The sequence below is a fragment of the Cervus elaphus genome, chromosome 20, assembly GCF_910594005.1.
Source record: "Cervus elaphus chromosome 20, mCerEla1.1, whole genome shotgun sequence".
Classification (NCBI taxonomy): Eukaryota; Metazoa; Chordata; class Mammalia; order Artiodactyla; family Cervidae; genus Cervus; species Cervus elaphus.
In genome coordinates, this window is record NC_057834.1 from 99,618,015 (window position 1) to 99,637,872 (window position 19,858).

Below are 19,858 nucleotides of genomic sequence, written 5' to 3' on the forward strand. Positions count from 1 at the left end.
AAAATTTTATAGATAGAAGTGGTGCATATATAGAATGGAATATTACTCAGCCATAAAAAGAATGAAATGATGCCATTTGCAGCCACATGGATGGAGCTAGAGATTGTCATACTGAGGGAAGTAAACCAGATAGAGAAAGACAAACATAAAATATTGCTTACAAGTGAATCTAAAAAAAATGATACAAATGAACTTATTTACAAAATAGAAACAGACTCACAGATTTAGAGAATGAATTTACAGTTACCAGGGGGAAGGGTAGGGGAAGGATTAGATTGGGAGTTTGGGACTGACATGTACGCACTGCTATAACCAACTGCTATAACCAACAAGGACCTACTGTATAGCAGAGGGAACTCTGCTCAATACTCTGCAATAACCTAGATGGGGAAAGAATTTGAAAAAGAACAGATACATGTATATGTGTAAGTGAATCCCTCTGCTGTACATCTGAAACTAACACAACATTGTCAATCAATTATACTCCAAAGTCACACAAAAACTAAGAAAAATAAATTGAGAGTTACACTAGTGTCTTAAATGATGCTGAAGTTTCTACATTTTTCCTTTATTATTTGGGTGGTTTCTGTTCTTACAGTTAAAAAGTGGATGCTGGTAATTTTGAGTTACAAAGCTATTTCCCTAGGGGGTTGATATTTATGAATGGAGAGGCATAAAGAATGCTGTCGGTCCTAGCCTGACTGCCTGAAAGCCTGCTATTTGAGCTGCCAGTTTCCTGGCGAATGAGCTATGAGCAGCGTCCATAAAAGGTGAAATCTAGGAAAGGATAACAACATTAAATAACTCATTCTTCCTCTTCCTGGACTCACCCTCTACGATGACGACTGCAACTCCTGAAAGTCACCAAAACATCCTTGAAAAATTAACCTCACCCAAACCTTTTGTGTTTTCGCAGAGGCATAGTTCAAACCTCTAAATCAAATCTTAGGGGAAGCAACACTGCAGTTACTTGGGATATAAGACCAGAAACACAATTGTGAATCACACACTCTGTGAATGTGTGCCAGCAGCAGAAGAAACCCCAAGGCCACGTTTCTACACATCCGGGTGACTTACAGCAGCAGAGCCAGCAGCAGAAGTCCATGAAGGTTCCTGTCTGTTGGAAGTATATGCTGTACCAGAAATTATTACCACATGCATGTTACAAAATAGTCAAAGATACAAAAAGGTTAAAATAGCTTAAGTGCAAAGACTTATCTTAATGTCCCTGAATCTATCTTTGATTTAATAAATAAAGCAATGAATGCAAAATTCTTAGCACATATTAAGTGTTTATTTAATGATAATTATTATTTTAAGAAATGATTGCATGTATATAGTATTGTATAGTTTATAAAGGCCTTTCACAAGTAATTGACTAAATCTGTTAGGGGTATATATGGTATTGATGAAACATATTTATCCCACATATACATAAATTCTTAGAAGTGAGAGATTCTTCTGAGTTTTGAAATCACTTCATTGAATCCCTTTTTCATTCATGTGTCAGCTCTCACTGAAGTGGCTATCAGAGGTCCTCATCTGTGTGGGGGAGTCAGAGTCAGGAGTACAATGCATGGGCTGCCTCCATCTGTGGATAGCTCTTCTTAGAAGACACACAATAAAAAGCTATCACACAAACTATTATGTGAAAATAAGCTACAAGGATATATTGTACAACATGAGGAATATAGATAATGTTTTATAATAACTATAAATTGTGAATTTTTATATTTTACACCTGTAACTTAAATAATATTGTGTGTCATCTATGCTTCAATTTTAAAAAAGCTATTGCACAATGAAGGCTCCACCATGCAAAGGAAAAACAGATCCCTCTGGTCATTCTTAGCTTCTCCATTCTTTTCTTAGGAAGTTTGAAATCACTTGTCAAATCTGCTGAAATGCCTTGATTTAAAAATTCTTTAATAAAAGAGATGGTAACAGATTTTCTTCCAACATTTCTCATCAGCAATGAACACAGCACCCCAAGGAGTGTATCAGCAGGCAGATCATTAGTCTCAACAAGTTAGCTTTAATGATGGGCTCTGGTGGAGGCTGGTGGTGGTGGGGGGTGAGTGTGCAGCAGGGAGGAAGCTTTCTGCTCCCAAGTCACTCTCCTGCAGCACACACAGGGCAGAAAGACTGCTCATTGTCCCTGCTGGCAAAGGCGTTGGGGGGCCGTGTAGCCACTCACAGTAGATGGAATTGCCAGATGTTTTATGTGGAGGAAAACTAGAATGCAACAACCCGACCTTTTCCAAAGCAGGCAATAACCAAACAAAACAGTCCAGGGATGTGGGAAGTTGGACAAGGGTGTTAAGAGTTAATCACCATTGAGCACTTTGTGTGCACTGACCTCATACTTGACTATTGAATCTTGACCACAAGCACTACAACTCTATGAAACATGTTACTATTTTCTAGTAACACCATTACCATTCCAAATAACCAGAGAAGGAAACTAAGACTTAGGTTAAGTAGCTTCCCTAAAGTCACATCATTTGTTGTTCAGTTGCTAAGTCGTGTCTGATTCTTTGCAATCCCATGGACTGCAGCGTGCCAGGCTTCTCTGTCCTTCACTATCTCCTGGAATTTGCTCAAACTCCTGTGCACTGAGTCGGTGCTGCTACCCAACCATCCCATCTTCTGTCACCCCCTGCGACTCCTGCCTTCAATCTTTCCCAGCATCAGGGTATTTTTTCATTGAGTAGGCTTTTCACACCAGGTGGCCAAAATATTGGTGCCTCAGCTTCAGCATCAGTCCTTCCAATGAATATTCAGGGTTGACTTCCTTCAGGGTTGACTGGTTTGATCTCCTTGCTGTCCAAGAGACTCTCAAGAATCTTCTCCAGCACCACAATCTGAAAGCATCATTTCTTCAGCACTCAGCTTTCTTTATGGTCCAAATTTCACGTCCATACATGACTACTGGAAAAACCAGAGCTTTGATTATATGGATCTTTGTGTGCAAAGTGATATCTCTGCTTTTTAATATGCTGTCTAGGTTTGTCACAGCTTGTCCTCCAAGAAGCAAGTGTCTTTTACATTTCATGGCTGCAGTCACCATCTGCAGTGATCTTGGTGCCCAAGAAAATAAAATCTGTCACCATTTCCACTTTCTCCCCTTCTGTTTGACATGAAGTAATGGGGTCGGATGCCATAATCTTAGTTTTTTGAATGCTGAGTTTTAAGCCAGCTTTTACACATCATGCTGAAACTATAACTTAGACCCAGAAGGCTTATTCTAAAGCCAATGCATGTGTACACAGAGACACACACACATTCTCTCTTTCTAAGTATATATGTATTCCACATATTTTCTCTATCTTTACAAATATGTGTGTGTATGCATGTGCGTGTACTAAGAGTAAACTCATATAAACTAACTAGGAACTCTTATTCTAGCTTTAATATCTAGGATAATACCCAATACACTTTTAGGTTAACATTTACATGTTACATAAGATTTTTTATTAGAACTCTAACTCGGCAACATTTTATCTTTCTTCAAAGCAGACTCCTTGTAGCCTAAAAAGTCATGCCTTCTTCTTCCCCTGGAAGCTCTCCCTAGCTTCTAGGCCAGGTTGTCTTTTTTCTGGGTGCCTCCAAAGCCCTGTATATCCTGAATTATAATGATCTCCATGCATGTTATTGTAACAACTTGTTTAACATCTGGCTTCTACAGTCCATGAAGGTGGAGATGTGTCTTGTTCTCCACTGTAACCACAGTAACTTTCATAGTACTGAGGTCACAGTAGGGACTCAGTAATTCCTTGCTGACTGGATGAATACAGCCAAAACAATATTTGTTCCTATAGCAATTATCAAGGCTATGTTTCACAGGTTTGTTCATTGTTCTTCCTATCAGGTATCTACCTGTTGTAGAATTAGTAAGCATGGTAAACCTTAGCATTTTGCTATGTATTCATCATAATCAATTCTGTACACATCCATATAAACATATGAAGATAGTCCTAATTCCTGCTAAAGAATATTAACTATGAGCATGTCTAGACACACTGCAGCTTCTATGAGGAGTATTTCAGAAACTCTATTATATCATAACAAGCAACTAATTCCTCCTTTGAACATGATTTATATGTCTGTAAGTTTACTGTGGGGATAGGCAGGGAATGTCAAATTTTTTTTGCAAGAGCTCCTACTTCATGGAAAAAGAAAACTGAAGTGTCCTATTAAAAACCCAATTTTATTTCTATTTATAAACCAAGAAATGCAAAATTTGTTACTCAATTATTTGTAAAGTTTATACAAGTTATTACTTTTTTGTTTGATGGACATGACAAATATTAATAATTTCTTCAGTCTCATATGATGTTCAGTTTTCAGTGTTTATATGCGTGTGTCAGGAGGAAAAGATAGAAGATTATAAGACAGGTGAGAAGATTGGACAAAAGACATGGACAGGCAACAGCCAGCGAAAAGGGGCAGTATCTCACATCTATGTTAACTTGCATTTGCTATAATGGCCTTCGAGAAGATATGTTCCTTCCAGGCTTGGTATCTGCGATTTTCCTATCTGTTATTTAGGTTAATGGTCAGGTCATACTCAGGGTGCAGCTAGGTGAGCTAGTTAGGCACGCCCTCTTCCATGCTCCTTGTTTCCTGAACAACTGAGAGAAAACAGATCAAGAAAAGATCTAGGTACTTAATATATAGCACAAAAATATATCCATTAAATATTGTGCATTCAAAATTAATCATTAATATTTGTGTGACTATTTATAGAAAAGATACAATGGAGCAAATTCCAAGGTCCAATGCATTCTTTTTTCCATACGCCTCCTATGATACAGGTTTGTCCCAAGGCTGAGCTCTCACCTCCCTGGATTCAGCCCTCATCTCCAAACAAATAATTCCCACATTTCCACAGTCTGTCTACTCCTGGACTCGTATATAAGGGATGGTGTGCAGGACTTCAAAGCTGAGAGGTCTCGAAAGTAGTTCACTCTTTCTGACCAAATCCAGGGCTCTTAGAGTCTCCTTTCTCCTGGTTTACAGCCGCACCCTTCTCCATGTGTCTCAGAATGGAAGTATCCACTTCTTTTCCATAACCTGTGCATGCGTGCTCAGTTGCTTGAGTTGTGTCTGACTCTTTGTGACCCTGTGGACTATAGCCCACCAGGCTCCTCTATCCATGGGATTCTCCAGGCAAGAATACTGAAGTGGGTTGCCATCCTCTTCTCCGGGGGATCTTCCTGACCCCGGAGACCAGGACCTCAGGGATCAAACCTGCATCTCTTACATCTCCTGCATTGGCAGGTGGGTTATTTACCAGTAGCACCACCTGGGAAGCCCCTTTGTACAACCAATTAAATGTCAAATGTTTCTACCCCTATGGCTTTTTTCAAATATCTCGACGAAAACGGTACTGTCAGTTCTTTATTACTTATCCTGAATTGTTCAGTAAAACCCCAAATTTCTCTAATCCTTAAAATCAAAGATGATCCTACCATCCTCAAACATTTCTCAAGGTTCCACCTTGCATAAAGATTGTAATCAAATCCCTTCTTTCAGTATTTAAAATCTTTCAGAATATGAGCTCTAGTTCGTCTTTTTCAAGGTCATTTCTTAAAACATGCCTGGCCTCTCCCAGTGTTTATTGAATGTAACATAGATGTCATTCCTGGGTGAAATGTGGATATCATCCCTGAGAATAACACGGATTTCACTCACCCTAACATCTTTGCTCAAATCATTCTTGAAATTGGAACAGTCTTTGGTATCTGAAGTCCTCCTTGCCCTTTACTGTCAGTCAGGTCAAAGTCCCTGTGTCTCTAAAAAGTCCCTGTGTCTCTAAGAAGCTTTCCCAGATTTTTCCCAGTTAAAAGTTTATCCATTATTTATACATTTCCAGCATGTTTTTGTAATTCTATTATGGCATTTACTACAGTGAGTTTGATGGAGATGAAAGGAAACTCCTGGCCTTAGTCACTCCCAGAGCCCCAAGCAGTCACTCTAGAGATCAGGAAAATGCCAGAAATAAGAAACAAATGCATGTTAGGCACAGAACTTTCTTGGCCCTTTGCCTTAATTCTCCTCATTCAGTTTGAATGCAAACTCAAAGTACGAAAAATAAAAACATTTCAGAGCAGTGAAGTCATAAAAATACCTGAGGGAATACTAAAATCATATTATTAAGTGAAAGAAGCCAATCTGAAAAAGGCTACACACTATATGATTCCAACACTATGACATTCTGGAAAAAGAATAACTATGGAACTAGTGAAAAGGTCAGTGGTTGCCAGGGGTTGGGGGACTGGGACAGAATGAATGGATAGAGCACAGAGGATTTTTAGGGCAGTGAAAAAAGCTCTGGATATCATAATTAAAGATACATTTGTTCAAACCAGTGGAATACACAATACCAAGAGTAAACCCTAATGTACACTTTGGATTTTAGGTGATTACGCTGTGTCAGTGTAGGTTCATCCATTGTAATAAATGTCCCACTTGGGTGAGGAAGGTTGTGCATGTGTGGGGGCAAGGGGTGAATTGGAAATCCCGGTACCTTCCCCTCAGTTTTACTGAGAACATAGAACTGCTCTAAAACATAAAGTCCAAGTAAACACAAAACCAAACCAAAAAGTCTGTCATAGTGTGTAGTATGTTAAAAAACAAACAAACAAAAACCTCTCTTATTTGATTTTCTTAATTATCTGGCTAGGTGGGTCTGATAGCTTCCACTTAAAAAATTACAAAACTGAAACTCAGAGACGTTAAATTCTCAAGATCACATTATTTTTGAGTCGCACAGTGAAGATTTGAACATTACAGTGGTTAGCAGTATTGGTTTTATAACAGAACACTAACTCCTCTTGAACGGATTTACCCATTGACTAGCTGTGTTATTTGGGGGAAGTCACCTAAATTTTCAGTGCCTCTTGTTACTCATCAGTAAAATGTGAATAATATTTTAAAATGTGAATCCACACAGTTGCTGTATGGATTATATGAGTTTATGCCAGGGAGTAATTAGCAGTAATTAGCCCTCCTTGGTAAGGACTCAAGATATTTCATTAGCAGTGTTGGTATCAGCTGCAGTACTCTGTACACGTTGAACCCAAATAAAATCATCTTTTCACCAGCTAGGTGCCCTGTGCTTGGTGACCTGAGATAGAAGCTGCTAACTACTCTTAAGCTTTCCCACAGGTATTTAATTGGATATAATTCTGATACGAATTTTGTACATTCATGTCATCTCTAGCATCCCATTCACATCATTTGGCTTCGACACAAGGGCTAAAACAGAGAGCAGTTTGCTGACTACGATGGTAAGAAACACATATTTGGTCTTTGTTCCAGTTCCTGGCACAGAGCTCCTCAAACTCTTGTGATTTCTTGAGTGAAAGGGTTGAGTGGGGGTCATTATTCATAAAAAAGCCTCTTTCAAGCATACTTGAGTTTCTACTAATGAGGTGACTCTTGGAGGATGGAGGCTGGCTGGTTAGAGGAATGGAACTTTCTGTCCTGTCCCCCAATCTCGGGGAGAGGAGAGAGCCTGGACATTGACTTAATCACTGACAGTCAATGATTCACACAACTGTGCCTACATAATAAACCTCTGAAACAATGAGGCTTGGAGAGCATCCGGGTTGATGAACAAATCAATGTACTGGAACGGCACACACCCATGAGAGCTCCATGCCCCCTTCTCTCAGACTTTGTCCTCGTCGTTTCTTTCATTTGTCTGAGCCTGTGTTGTATCTTCTAGAATAAACAGGTAATAGAAAGTAAACCGCTTTCTTGAGTTCTGTGAGTTGTCCTAGCAAATTATTGAACCCCAGGACATGGTTATGGGGAACACTCAATTTATAGGTGGTCCATTAGAAGTACAGGCCTGAGACTTGTGACTGGTATGTGAAGTGAGGGGACAGGCTGGTGGGGCTGAGCCTTAACCTGTGGGGTCTGCCTGACTCCAGGCAGTTAGTGCCCAAACTGTTTAGTGTGAAGGGAAACACCCTACATGTTTGGTATCAGGAGTGAGAAGAATAAAGAAGCTTCTCTTCTACTGACTTTCTAGTCTATCTCTAGTATGACAGTCATACACTAAACTTAAATGAGACAAGGCATCTGACTCAAAGAACAGGAAGTCAAGGGAAATATCAGCATGTTGGTCAATCCCAGAGAATTTCAGAACCACTAATTCCTTGTGAAGAGGTCAAGTGCATCGTTCTTTAAAAAAAAATATTTTACTAGTTTTGTTTTTGAGCCTCAGAACCAGCACTGTGAAAGTCACTTAGTCGTGTCCAACTCTTGGCAACCCCATGGACTGTAGTCTACCAGGCTCTGCTGTCCATGGTATGCTCCAGGCAAGAATATAGGAGTGGATTGCCATCCCCTTCTCATCCCCCTTCAGGGGATCTTTCTGATTCAGGGATTGAACCTAGGTCTCCCACATTGCAGGCAGATTCTTTACCGTCTGAACCACCAGGGAATCAGCATTAGGTGCTATTTACTTATTTATTTTTTGGCTGTGCAGCATATCGGATCTTAGTTCCTCAACCAGGGATTGAACCCACATCCCCTGCATTGGAAGTCTGGGGTCTTAACCACTGGACCATAAAGGAAGTCCCAAGGTCGAGTGAGTTCTGAAACTATCAGCAGACCTGCCTGGTAGAACATTTTATAGGTTCTGCTCCACTTAAATCTTCCTCACAGGTTTAGGCTATTTTTTTTAAAACTCTCTGTGACCTTCAATTGTGAATAGAAAAGAGTTTACATTTCATAATCACACTATAGTTTACATTAAAAAAATTTGGAATAGCTAGGGAGGGCAGTTTTAATATTTTCAATGAAGACAGTCTTGTATCACTGCTTCTTATGTTCTGTAATTTTCCCCAACTTGGTTGTACTTAACACTGTGTTTCTTTGTAGAGTTGAGTGCTCAGTAACTTTATTGATTGAGAAGGGCCTACAGTCAGGGTGGGGGGCGCTTCCCCTGTAGCTCAGATGGTAAAGAACCTGCCTGCAATGCTGGAGACCTGAGTTCGATCCCTGGATTGGGGAGATCCCCTGGAGGAGGGCATGGCAACCCACTCCAGTATTCTTGCCTGGAGAATCGCCATGGACAGAGGAGCCTGGAGGGCTACAGTCCAAGGGGTCGCAAAGAGTTGGACACGACTGAGCCCAGCACAGCAACAGTGGGGTGGGGGCAATATTGTGAATTTAGCAAAATGGCTCCTTCTTATAAAATTGCTTATGCCTTTCAAGTTTTCTTTCTCTAATGACTCTCGGATGAATGAATTAATATCTGTTTGGTCATCTGTGAAAAATCTGACCTGTTTCTTATAGGATCACTATGTTACGGGGTAGAAAGTTGAATGGCCCATGACTAAGATATGTATGACGAGCTATTAAGTAGGGATATTTAATAACCCACTGAAGGAGGTCAGAAGTTAAAATGTCCAAGAGTTGAGTTTTTCATATAGACAACACAATTTCAAAGTGGAAAGTGTATCTTCCATAGTATAGAAATATACTTTTCCTCCATGGGGCCTAATCTGGATAAACTTGAATGTTGGTTTGGCTGGTGGATTGAATGCGAGTGGGGTGGCCATAAGACTAGAGGTTTCAACAAGGTCAAAGATAATGTGTAGTCAGGGGACTGGGAAACTGGAAGGTTAGGAGAGTTAGAGAAACCCACCAGCATCACCTATTTCAAGGGGGTAAATGAGATATCAAGGACATGGAGCAGAGCATCAGGCTAGGTCTCCAGCTAGGCAGCCTGGATTTCAATCCCTACTCTTCCTCTTCCTGTCTGAGTGATTCTCAAAAGTCACATATGTTATCTGAATCGGAATTTCTTCATCCATGAGTTGTACAGATGAAATGAGATATTAGATGAAATGTATTTTTCATATAGTAAAGATTCAGGTATTAGTTATTATTATTATTTTTATTACCTCAGTTCCTCCTCTTTAATTATTTTCAACCCTTATATGCTCCATTCTTCTCTATTTTATTTCTTTTCTGTAGAACTTATTACCATCTCCATGCTACATATTTTACTTATCTTCTTGTTTTTGATTTTCCACATTAAAACATAAGCTCTACAGTGACTTGGAATTTTTTCTGTTTTGTTCCCTGTAAGGGAGTGTCTAGAACAGTGCTGGCACAAAATAGTACTGAGCTAATTGAATGAAAGAATCATGCCTAGTATAGTTCTTGTAATACAACAAGGGGGACAAACTGTTAGTTTTGAAATAGCTGAAATGATACTTTCCGGTAGTGGCCATTTCTTAGATGTGGCCAGACATGTGGGTTACTGAGTGGAGGGAAAGTTTATTGGAACTGAAGTTGAAGAAGCCCTTGAGAGAGAATGTTGATGGATCATCCAACATCGAATCTATGTGACAAAAAGAAGCTAGGGAGTGAGGTAGAGAAGAGGGTGAAAAGGGAGCTGCCAGTGTCCCTAAGCCTATAGACGAATGCAGGGGAAATGCTCTGTAGGTCAGTGTGAACAGCGATAAGCAAAAGGTGGAATGAGCAGATGGCTACTTATCATAATGGGGAGAGGGGGTTGGAAGTTTTAATGGAGAGTTGGAAGAACTCATACAGCCCACAGCAGACTGATGAACTTTCTGTGGAGAGTGTTATAGGGGAAGTGATGGCCCCTGATGGGGATGCAGTGAAGGCAACAGGTGGGAGTGTTTGGCAAAGAATCTGGGAGTATACACAAGGGTGTTGCTAAGTGACATTCCCGAGGGTGTGTTGGGAGTGAGACCAGTGAATAGGAGTAAGGAGTGGACTAGAGAGGATAGTGCAAATGGCTGTATGCACAGAGGAGAGAGGCGATTTTCAGAACAAGGATACAAGAATCTATGGTTGTAGGTTGTTTTTTTGTTTTTTCTATGACCAGATACAATATGATTTTGTAGTTAAGCTAAACAAAGAGAGGGAGGGACAGCACATTTATGGAAACATTTTGATGTTTGAATGCTCTAGGGAATTATGCAACTAGCTAATAGTTGCATCTTCTACTTTTTATGGAATATCTTTCCCTTCCTTTCATCTCAGAAGAAAACTTGATAGCTTCAGTATGATATACTCCTGGATGAATGAATTTTAACAGGTACTACCTTATGTAACCTTTACCTTTTTTTTTTTAAGCTCAACTTAAATAGGTTAAAATTTCAGTGACAATTTTTTTTTGAGTGAAATTGTTTAAAACTAAACTATTAAGACAAGCTTTGGAGCTCTTGTGAGTTAGAACCATTGTCTAACACTTTTCTATCTCTCTTGTTAAGTTAAATTTAGAAGTGTGAAGCATCTCATGTTATTTCCAAATAAGTTCATAAAGTTCATTAGTTAGTTGGTTGATTGGTAAGTGGCTCACTCACTCACTGGGTAACCACACTGCCCAGAGGCCTGTAAGAAAAAGCGATGGATATGACAGGCTAAGGTTTTGAACATGATAAAACACTACTTAAATGCCAACAAATAATAACTTAAAAGTTATTTAGAACAAATGAATTTTTGACCTGGGACACTTTGGTCCTCTTATACATTCCCCAAATAAAGAATTGAAGATAATGATAATTAACATTAATAATAACAAATATGGGTAAAGCCAGAGTGCCCTAGAAGAATATACTAGAAGTGCTATTCAATAAAATATGTTGAATGACCGTGTCTTTTTGTAGTTTAACATTTAAGTAGGGGCACTATTCTCAAGGCAATTTAACAAGTCATTGTTTCTATGCCATTTTATCATCACCACAGAAAATTTAAAAAAATCATTCCAGGTTGCATTAGCTAAAACTACCTGAGGCTAATTTACATAAACAATGAAAACAAGCCTTTTCCCATTCTTAAAAGATAGCCACCCTTGTGTTATTTTTAGTTTCAGGGGGTAAGATGTCCTCCTAAGTCTTCTCTTAAAGTTCATTGAAACGTACTTTAATTTGCATGAACATTTCTTGATAGATGAGTAGGACATATTCATGACATGACCTCTCCTATAGTCCCTTGGAAAACCTTGTTTATACTTCCAAACCTTGAGCAAAGTCCAAGATAAAGCTAACACAAAGCTACAGATTTCAATTAATTTCTGTTCAACCTCTTTCTTTGTGTGACTTCTCTTGTGTCAAATTGAGATGTTTAAGGAGTTTGGATTTTACTAATTAGAATGGCAATGTTAGCTACCAACTTTAGATACCCCAATATCTACTAACAAATATTTTCTTTCCCTAAAATGAAAAAAAATATTATTCACATTGTTATTCCACATGCTTATTAATACTTATGTTTGATTGATGATATATTTTAAAAACAAACAAGCCAATAATCAAAAGCTGTCTTTAGACTGGAATCTTACAAAAAGTCTATCTCTTGGATTTCTTTAAGAAATCCTAATCAAAATAAAAGCAAACCAGCCAATAGATACTCTAAAGCCAAAACAAACTGTACCAACAAAAACTATGAAAGTTTTTTTGGAGCCCCAGACATTACTTGAAGGTTACCAGTAGCATATGGCTTAATTTCCTGTTTAAAACAGGGTAAACTTTAATGCAGTCAAGCTGAACCAGAGAAAGAGCCTTTATATGTGCAGGTATTGGCTGTATGTCAAGATCATCAACCTATTTAGTCATAGTGTCTCCTGTGAGACGTGCTGATCAGTAAAAAGACACCTGGGCACTTTTACTCATCTAATTTGAAGAGAAAGTTTAGAAGGTCATAAGTTTGTGGATTTTGCATCTTGGTTATTACAAAATTAATGACCTGAGGCAATGAAGACTTCCAACATCATGTGGAAATTATTCATCCTTCTCTAAGATTGTCTATCCACCTGCTCTTTGCCTGAGCCAGGAGAGACATCAGTATTTGGGAAGCTTTGAATCAGACAATGTTTCTTGCTACTAGACAAGTCACTCCAAGCTAAAGGGACCATCTTGCAAAGAAAAGTCACTGTTAAGAGAAAAATGTCACACCACACAAACTGCTTGAGAATTTGCACCAGTCATTCTAATATTTTAAATTGTGCTAAAACACACACTTAACTTAGAGAAGTTCTTTTTGTTATCATGAAATACAAAGGCCATATTTAGAATCAATTCTTGAGTGGAAATTTTGTTTGCCAACTTTTTATCCCAAGATAAACTTAGCTATTTAAAATTGTAGAAAGTAGAGGTTTAAGTGATAAATATGTATAAGATAGTCCATTTGTTAAGTTTACTTACTTAATTTTTCCTATACCATTAGTTTAAATGGGTCGTTTTATCAAATGCTTGGCCTGTTAAAATGATTTAGAATTTAAATATAAGACAGAAGAATGCTAATGCTTAATGCAGAAATAACAAATTATCCAACACTGAGGTTAGATAACTGACATTACACTTATGTATATTTTCTTTCATCTTATAAAATGGCAAGTCCAGTGGTAGTTGTCCATTTTACTAGTCATTCCAGTTACAATTTCCATATCAGAAGCTGTAAATAGAACTTATGAAAATACTTTTTCTTTTCTTATCTCCCATGCAGCATTCCTTGTCATAAGAATATATTTACATTTTACAATAATGGATGTTGTATCTGAAATATTGATTATCCAAAACAAAATTAAATGCGAATTCCAACCAAAAATGTCCTTATATTTGTTGCATTGCACTTGCAAAAGAATTAGGAAAGAGCCCTGGTTGACAGAGTTAAGTTCCTTGCCCAAAAAAGGTGTTTTTTTAAATTTTTTCAGTTAATTAAGTAACCAATATTAACTGCAAATTAGCTTTAATTTTTTAATACGAAAAATTGGAGATCTCATACAAACCAAATTCATGGAGTGTTTTCTTTAGTGTTTAATGTTTTCTAAGTAGCCATAGCATTTTTATACAGAAAGTGAGACCAGGTCTTTTGAAGAAAACTGGGATTTTTAAAAAATGCAAATGGGGAAAAGCATGAGGGGAGGAAAAATTAGAATCTGGTATGCTATGTACTACTTACCTTCAAAAGTCAAATAAAACTTTCCTCTGTCAAACCAAACGAGGGAAGGCTGTTCATTCTCTGTATGGCCAGGAGTTGAAGCGGGATGGGAAAGGTTAAGGAGAGGGAGAGAGAAGGACACAGTATGAGTTACGGAGCAGGTCATTAATCTCACTAAGGGGAGGGCGGAGGCATTGCATGCCATTAACGTGCAGGGAGAAGGGAAGGCTGGCAATCTTTTTTTTTTTTTAGTTTGGGAAATAGAAAGCAAAAGCAAAGCTATGTAGGCCTAAAGGGATGGGCACGTGTTGCTGGCAGCCTGGTACTTGGTGCTGGTGGGCATGGAGCAGAAGTCTTCCTGGCCATGCAGGGGCGTCAGCATATTTTAACTGCACTAGTTTGGGCAAACTGTCACTCAGCAATTGCTGTGTTTATTTCATCTTCAATGTCATCCCCTTCTATATTTTAAAAAAGAAGCTTGGAGTTACGGGTTACATAAAACTTAGCTGAGGTTTTCAATGACAACAGCATTGCATATCAGTTTAAAGTTCATGGAAGATGCCATATATCTTCCATTCCCTTCCCTGGAATCACCTTAGGCAACCAGACACAAAACACCCTTTACCTATGTACCATAGGAAAAACAAGATTACTAATGGTGTTCTACTATGTTTTAAATAAAAAAGCCATCACTGGATATGTAATTCTGAGCAGTTAAATTATCCCTCCCTTTGTTAGTTCACAAAGCAATAGCATCTCCCCTTTTTTGAATCTTTTCACTGAGAAACTGTCATGCAACTTACTGCTTTATAATATGTTCACTTGAAAAAAAAAACATTTCAGTGGCATGAGTTCCACGATGAACAGTAAGTAGACGGTACATCTGAGAGGCACTGGACACTCATGAGGTGAGTAGCATGTCCATGAAGTTTAGCATTCAGATGGCATAATGGCTTGGATTTTTAAAGTCTAGATATCTAAAGATCACTCAGCTAGCACCATACCTGCAGGCGTTTCACAGCGCCTTTCAAACGAGGGCAGTTTGTCATAAAAAACATCATCTTCTGACACTTTGAACCAAAGAAATATAAAGGAATGAAAATAAAAACACAAATACAAATCTCAAATGAAATCAAGCAATGCACTGTACTGATCAAAACACAGGAATGATTTTAATGAAAAAAGGAAACAAAACCTAAGACACTGGGATTATGGACAGAGTATAAAAAAGTGATGTGCTTATTTCATGATGAGTCTAAGAGCAGAAATGGAAATTTTTAAGATGCCAGATTTTAGCATCTGTGAATTTGCTGAAGTCAACTCCATGGAAGAAATCACACCCCCATCTTTTCAGGGAGTTGTTAAAGGCACTGTCATTAATAATTGACTTGTGCAAGTGTATTTCACTCAGACACAATTCTCAAGTGACCGGACGTATATCCATCAACAGAACCTCCTGACAGAGCGCTGACAGCTCAGTGGGATCACCCAGCACGCACCTGCCTCCCCCTGCGGAAAGAGGAAGCTTTCAATGAGATCATAAAAAAAGCAACAGGATGAATCTGAGGTCCCTGAATGAAGTCTCTCGTTTCAACTTCATCAATATCCAACTTCAATTTACCTTTGCACCTGTCCTTGGTACTTATGGATTGTTAGTTTTGAGCAACATTATTGTAATTCCATCTTTGGCTATGGTATTGATCATGGCCAAATGTCTTTGTATTAAATTGGTTACAATAGTTGCTATGAACTCCAAGCATTCTGGATGTATGTACATGGTCTCCCTCCTCACCAACAAACACATGCAGATAACTGAAGTTTTACTCTATGTGATTTAGATCAATCAGTGCCACAGATCTGAAGGATATTATTATAACTTTAACAGAAAATTGAATAAATTCTGTACCAAGACAAGTAAGGGAGAATCTTTCCTACAATGTAGAGAAGTATAAGATAAGGAAATGGGGGATGAGGGTAGTAAGATTACTCCATAAACTACGCTTCTTAGAAAATATCCTACTAGCTTGGCTCTTAGACTTAGTGAATAAGGCAGGAAAACTACTTCTCTATCAATTCTTAAGGCTCTAAAATAGCACCTGTCAATCAGTTTTTTAAAAATACGAAGATGATGTTATCTCTCCATTTTATTTATTTCTTTATTTTTGACCACGCCGAATGGCATGCAGTGTCTTAGTTCCCCGACCAGAGATCGAACCTGTGCCTCCTGCAGGGTAAACACAGATTCTTAACCACCGGACTGCCAGGGAAGTCCCTGTCAATCAATTTTTGGTATACATGTGACTTCCTTGCTGGCTAGAATAAGTGAATGCACTTCTGTAATATCTACAGAAGAGGAACAGGAACTGGCACTAAGAAGGACAGCCCATAATACTCCCAGAAAATAGGATGCAAAACGATTACACTGGCAGTAACTGACTGTAACAGTGCCTTTCCTACCTCCTAGTGAGGAATGGTGGAGAATATTCCTTTCTTTTGAAAAACATGTTTTATTTACAATCTCCTTAAAATGAGGAGACTCCAAGACTGCCATCTTTTTCTTTGAGCAGAAGTTACAAAAGTTACAAAAGTTACAAAAGAATAGTTTATAAAGGTTGAACAGCATGCTTATCATTTTTTATTATGGTTATGGACATTGAGGACTTAGGAAAAAAAAATCCAAATCAGATAATTTAAAAAATGGGTGGTTGGATAGCTCTGTGCTTGATTTAAATAAGATTAAATTATTTAATCTTCAGATTAAGTAAAGAAGAAAAATTTTGTTAAGAGCTAACCAGGGGAACTGTCTCCAATTGATCTGAGATGGGGAAGCCAGTATTGGGGACAGGCTTTTCCAAAAAAATAGGGGAAAAAATACTAAAATTAAATGTGGCAATTTAAAATTGGGATCAGGAATACCTGTCTCCAAGGGTCTTTCCTTTTGTGCAGAATAACTGATGTTAACACAGATATATTTTTTAAAAAGCTTATTTAAGTCAGAATTTCCACCAAGCCTGGAGAGACAAAAGCTTAGAGGAAATATTTTAAGTTTTAGATTCTATGGTTAATATTTCTGTATTGAATACAAATCACTTTTGCTCCAAGTTCTATACCAAAGGAAGCATCAAAGTCCATCTGATGCCCATAAAAGATTACTTTTCATTCATTACTGATTCCTGGGATGTTAAAGATGTAATTAAAAATGCATAATGAACAGTGAAGAAACATAATAATGAATTTCACAATGAAGACAAATTGTCTTTATCATTGTATTTTGTATTGGGGTAGGTTGCAAAGGAAGGTTTTGCAAACGTCTAAAAAATGACTATCACACATAGAAATAAGAAGCAAAAATAAATTGGATATTTACAATTAGAGATAATTCCTTATTTATCTCTATCTCTAAATGTCTGAGTCTGGTTCTTATAATAGAATAACTTTAAATATTTTCTTTATTCACATAATTTTAACCAGACTTTCCCTCCCTACCGTGTCAATAGTGAAGATCCTGTGAGCTTTTTTTCAGTACAAAAGGGGTTTATTGTATTTCATTCATGCTAATATGTGCACTTTTAACTTCTCTGAAATTAGGATGGATCTTAAAATCAGTATGATAAGAAAGTATTGCACCTTAATTCATTTGGCAGCTTCCCCTTCCTTTCTCAGTCATATATAAAATAATAGCGCAGCTTCTAACTGAAGGTATCCTAAATTCAGTGAAGCAGAATTACAAAGGAACACTTCATTATTTGAATGTGACTTATTCACATTCAAAATAGAAAGTGAATAGAAAACAGAAAGTCCTATTTTCAGGTGTGGCATCAGTTATACTAATTTATAATCATAGGTCTCATGAAAAAGATTTTATATCCAATGTCTTGCTAGGGGCGTATTCTTAGATGAATTGTAGGAAGATCAGACTTGCCTTTAAAAATTTAGTCCTCAAATTATATTAAACTTTGTACTAAACAAGTACAAATAAATAAGTATAAATAAACTTGTCATAGAAATGTCAAAAAAGTATCATGGTGGAGGGAGGGAAATGTTGAGCCACTGAAGTCAAGAATTTGCGGCTGAAATTTCCATCTCCCCCAAGCCATCTGACTTCCTTAAGTTGACGTACCAAGTCAAGTCATGAACAGTCAGCCCCTTGGCGCCGAACAGCCAAAGTACAACCTCTTCAAAGAGAGAGACACAGCGTTATACAAGGTGCTGCTAGGTGGTCACTGACAACACATTTACTTCAGAGAGAAGTGTCTATCAGGTGACCCACAGCCACAGGAAATAAAGAACGAGAGAGTGAGGAAGATGAAAACCAAATATAAATAACAGAGCTGAAGAGATTAAATCAGAATGCTTCTCAGCAATGAAGCAATGTGACTAGCCTCTTAGGTGGTCTTTTTTTTTTTTTTCTTTCTTTCTGTTTTTAGCCCCTGTATGGTTCATCTTGAAAGAATGTATACTAGCTGTGTTGAGGATCACAGTCACTGGCCAGGTTTTAAGATTTCTGCAGCAGAGAGCATAAAAACACATGGTACAAAAAACATGGCCACAGGTCAAATGCTCTGTCTGTGCCATTTTCTCTCAGAGAGTTGAAGGAAAAGGTTAGACAGTCAACTGAGGTCACTTAAGGTCTACTTTCCGAATGACAGTTTATTATCATTACTTTTCTCTCTGAACAACCATGACCTTGAGGAACAATGACATTGAGGCAAAAACAACAGAAAACAACGGAGCAGGAGAGAGGGAAATGGCTGTAGTGATCAAGAGCATTAAAGAGAGCTCAAAAGTCAGGCTGGAAGTTACAGAAAAAGCAAAATAGCAACAACAACAAAACGCAGAAAGAAACTAGCTAATAGGCATCTAAAAATAGGAAGCCCTGAATTACCCCCAACTGATGATGCAGATAAAGAACAGACCTGGCTATATAAATCATGTTAAATATCTGTCTGTTAATGAATCACAAAATTGGATAGTGGGCTGTATTTTCACCAAATTTGAAGAATTCTTTGGGGATGGTCTGATTAAAAATATGAAGCAGGTGATAAGGTTGAAATTCTCTTTGGGGGCCTAAGAGGCACATCTTAACTTATTTCCCTGGGAAAAGAGGGATTTCTTCTCCAGAAGAGCTTCAGGCTTTGATCAAAGTACTTCTCACGTGGACAACTCTGTAGCATGCTCTTCTTTGGCAAGTAGCAGCAGGAATTTATTCAGCGTCGGTTAATGATTCTCCCAAGCAATGCAGCATGGGCCAGCTGGTTTATAATATGGGAGGCTTAATATGGGAGACTTGGAGGGCATTCAGACAATAAAGGAAGACAAGGGGAAAAAATGGGATGGAAAGGTCCAGGTCAGAGACCCCATGCAAATATGAGAGAGGCAGCAGGAGCTGAGGAAGGTGGGTAAAAAGTGGGTAGAGAGAGACCAGCCTTGGGAAGAGGGAAGATGCTCCAGGCAAAATGAGGCATTTAAACCCGGGAAAACCATCCCCCTGGGCAGTCATTCTCAACTCTTCACTTTCATCACACCACAAGGAAAGAGGCACAAAGGCATTTACTGAAAATGCCAGCAATGACTTATTTCTTGGGGAAAATTGACCACACATCACTGAAAAGCACTAGAAAAAATGTCAAAACATTTTCTCAAGTCCCACAATACCCATGTTTATACCATCTGTCAACATAAGGAGAACCAAGGTGAAGAAGAAATGAAAGCTTCAAGAAAAGAAAAGTTCTAAATTTTGTTATTTCTGATGGGTTACGTGGTTGGAATTTAAATAGACATTCCCCTCTCAAAGATATCTAAATAATATCTAAATTACAAGATCTTATTTGATGGTTTCTTCTTTACTTTTAGGAATACATCTGTATGGAGAGAGAATAAGAGAACTCCACCTTCTTTTACTTGCTTCTTTGCTTAGTTA

The 19,858-nt window shown here is 38.1% G+C and overlaps 1 protein-coding gene across 7 annotated transcripts in view; it reads right to left on the minus strand.

Annotated features, from left to right (window-relative positions):
* SGIP1 (SH3GL interacting endocytic adaptor 1) overlaps positions 1-19,858 on the minus strand; it is a 228,277-nt gene that overhangs the window by 40,319 nt on the left and 168,100 nt on the right. For 3 of the 7 annotated variants that reach the window (XM_043877667.1, XM_043877664.1, XM_043877669.1), the window contains one exon: positions 13,960-14,019. The exons of 2 other annotated variants lie outside the window; for them this stretch is intronic. In XM_043877667.1, coding sequence (XP_043733602.1) covers positions 13,960-14,019 — 60 coding nt within the window. Of the gene's footprint in view, positions 1-13,959; positions 14,020-14,942; positions 15,009-19,858 lie in introns of all 7 variants that reach the window. 2 more of the 7 variants (XM_043877665.1, XM_043877663.1) reach the window with 1 other exon arrangement.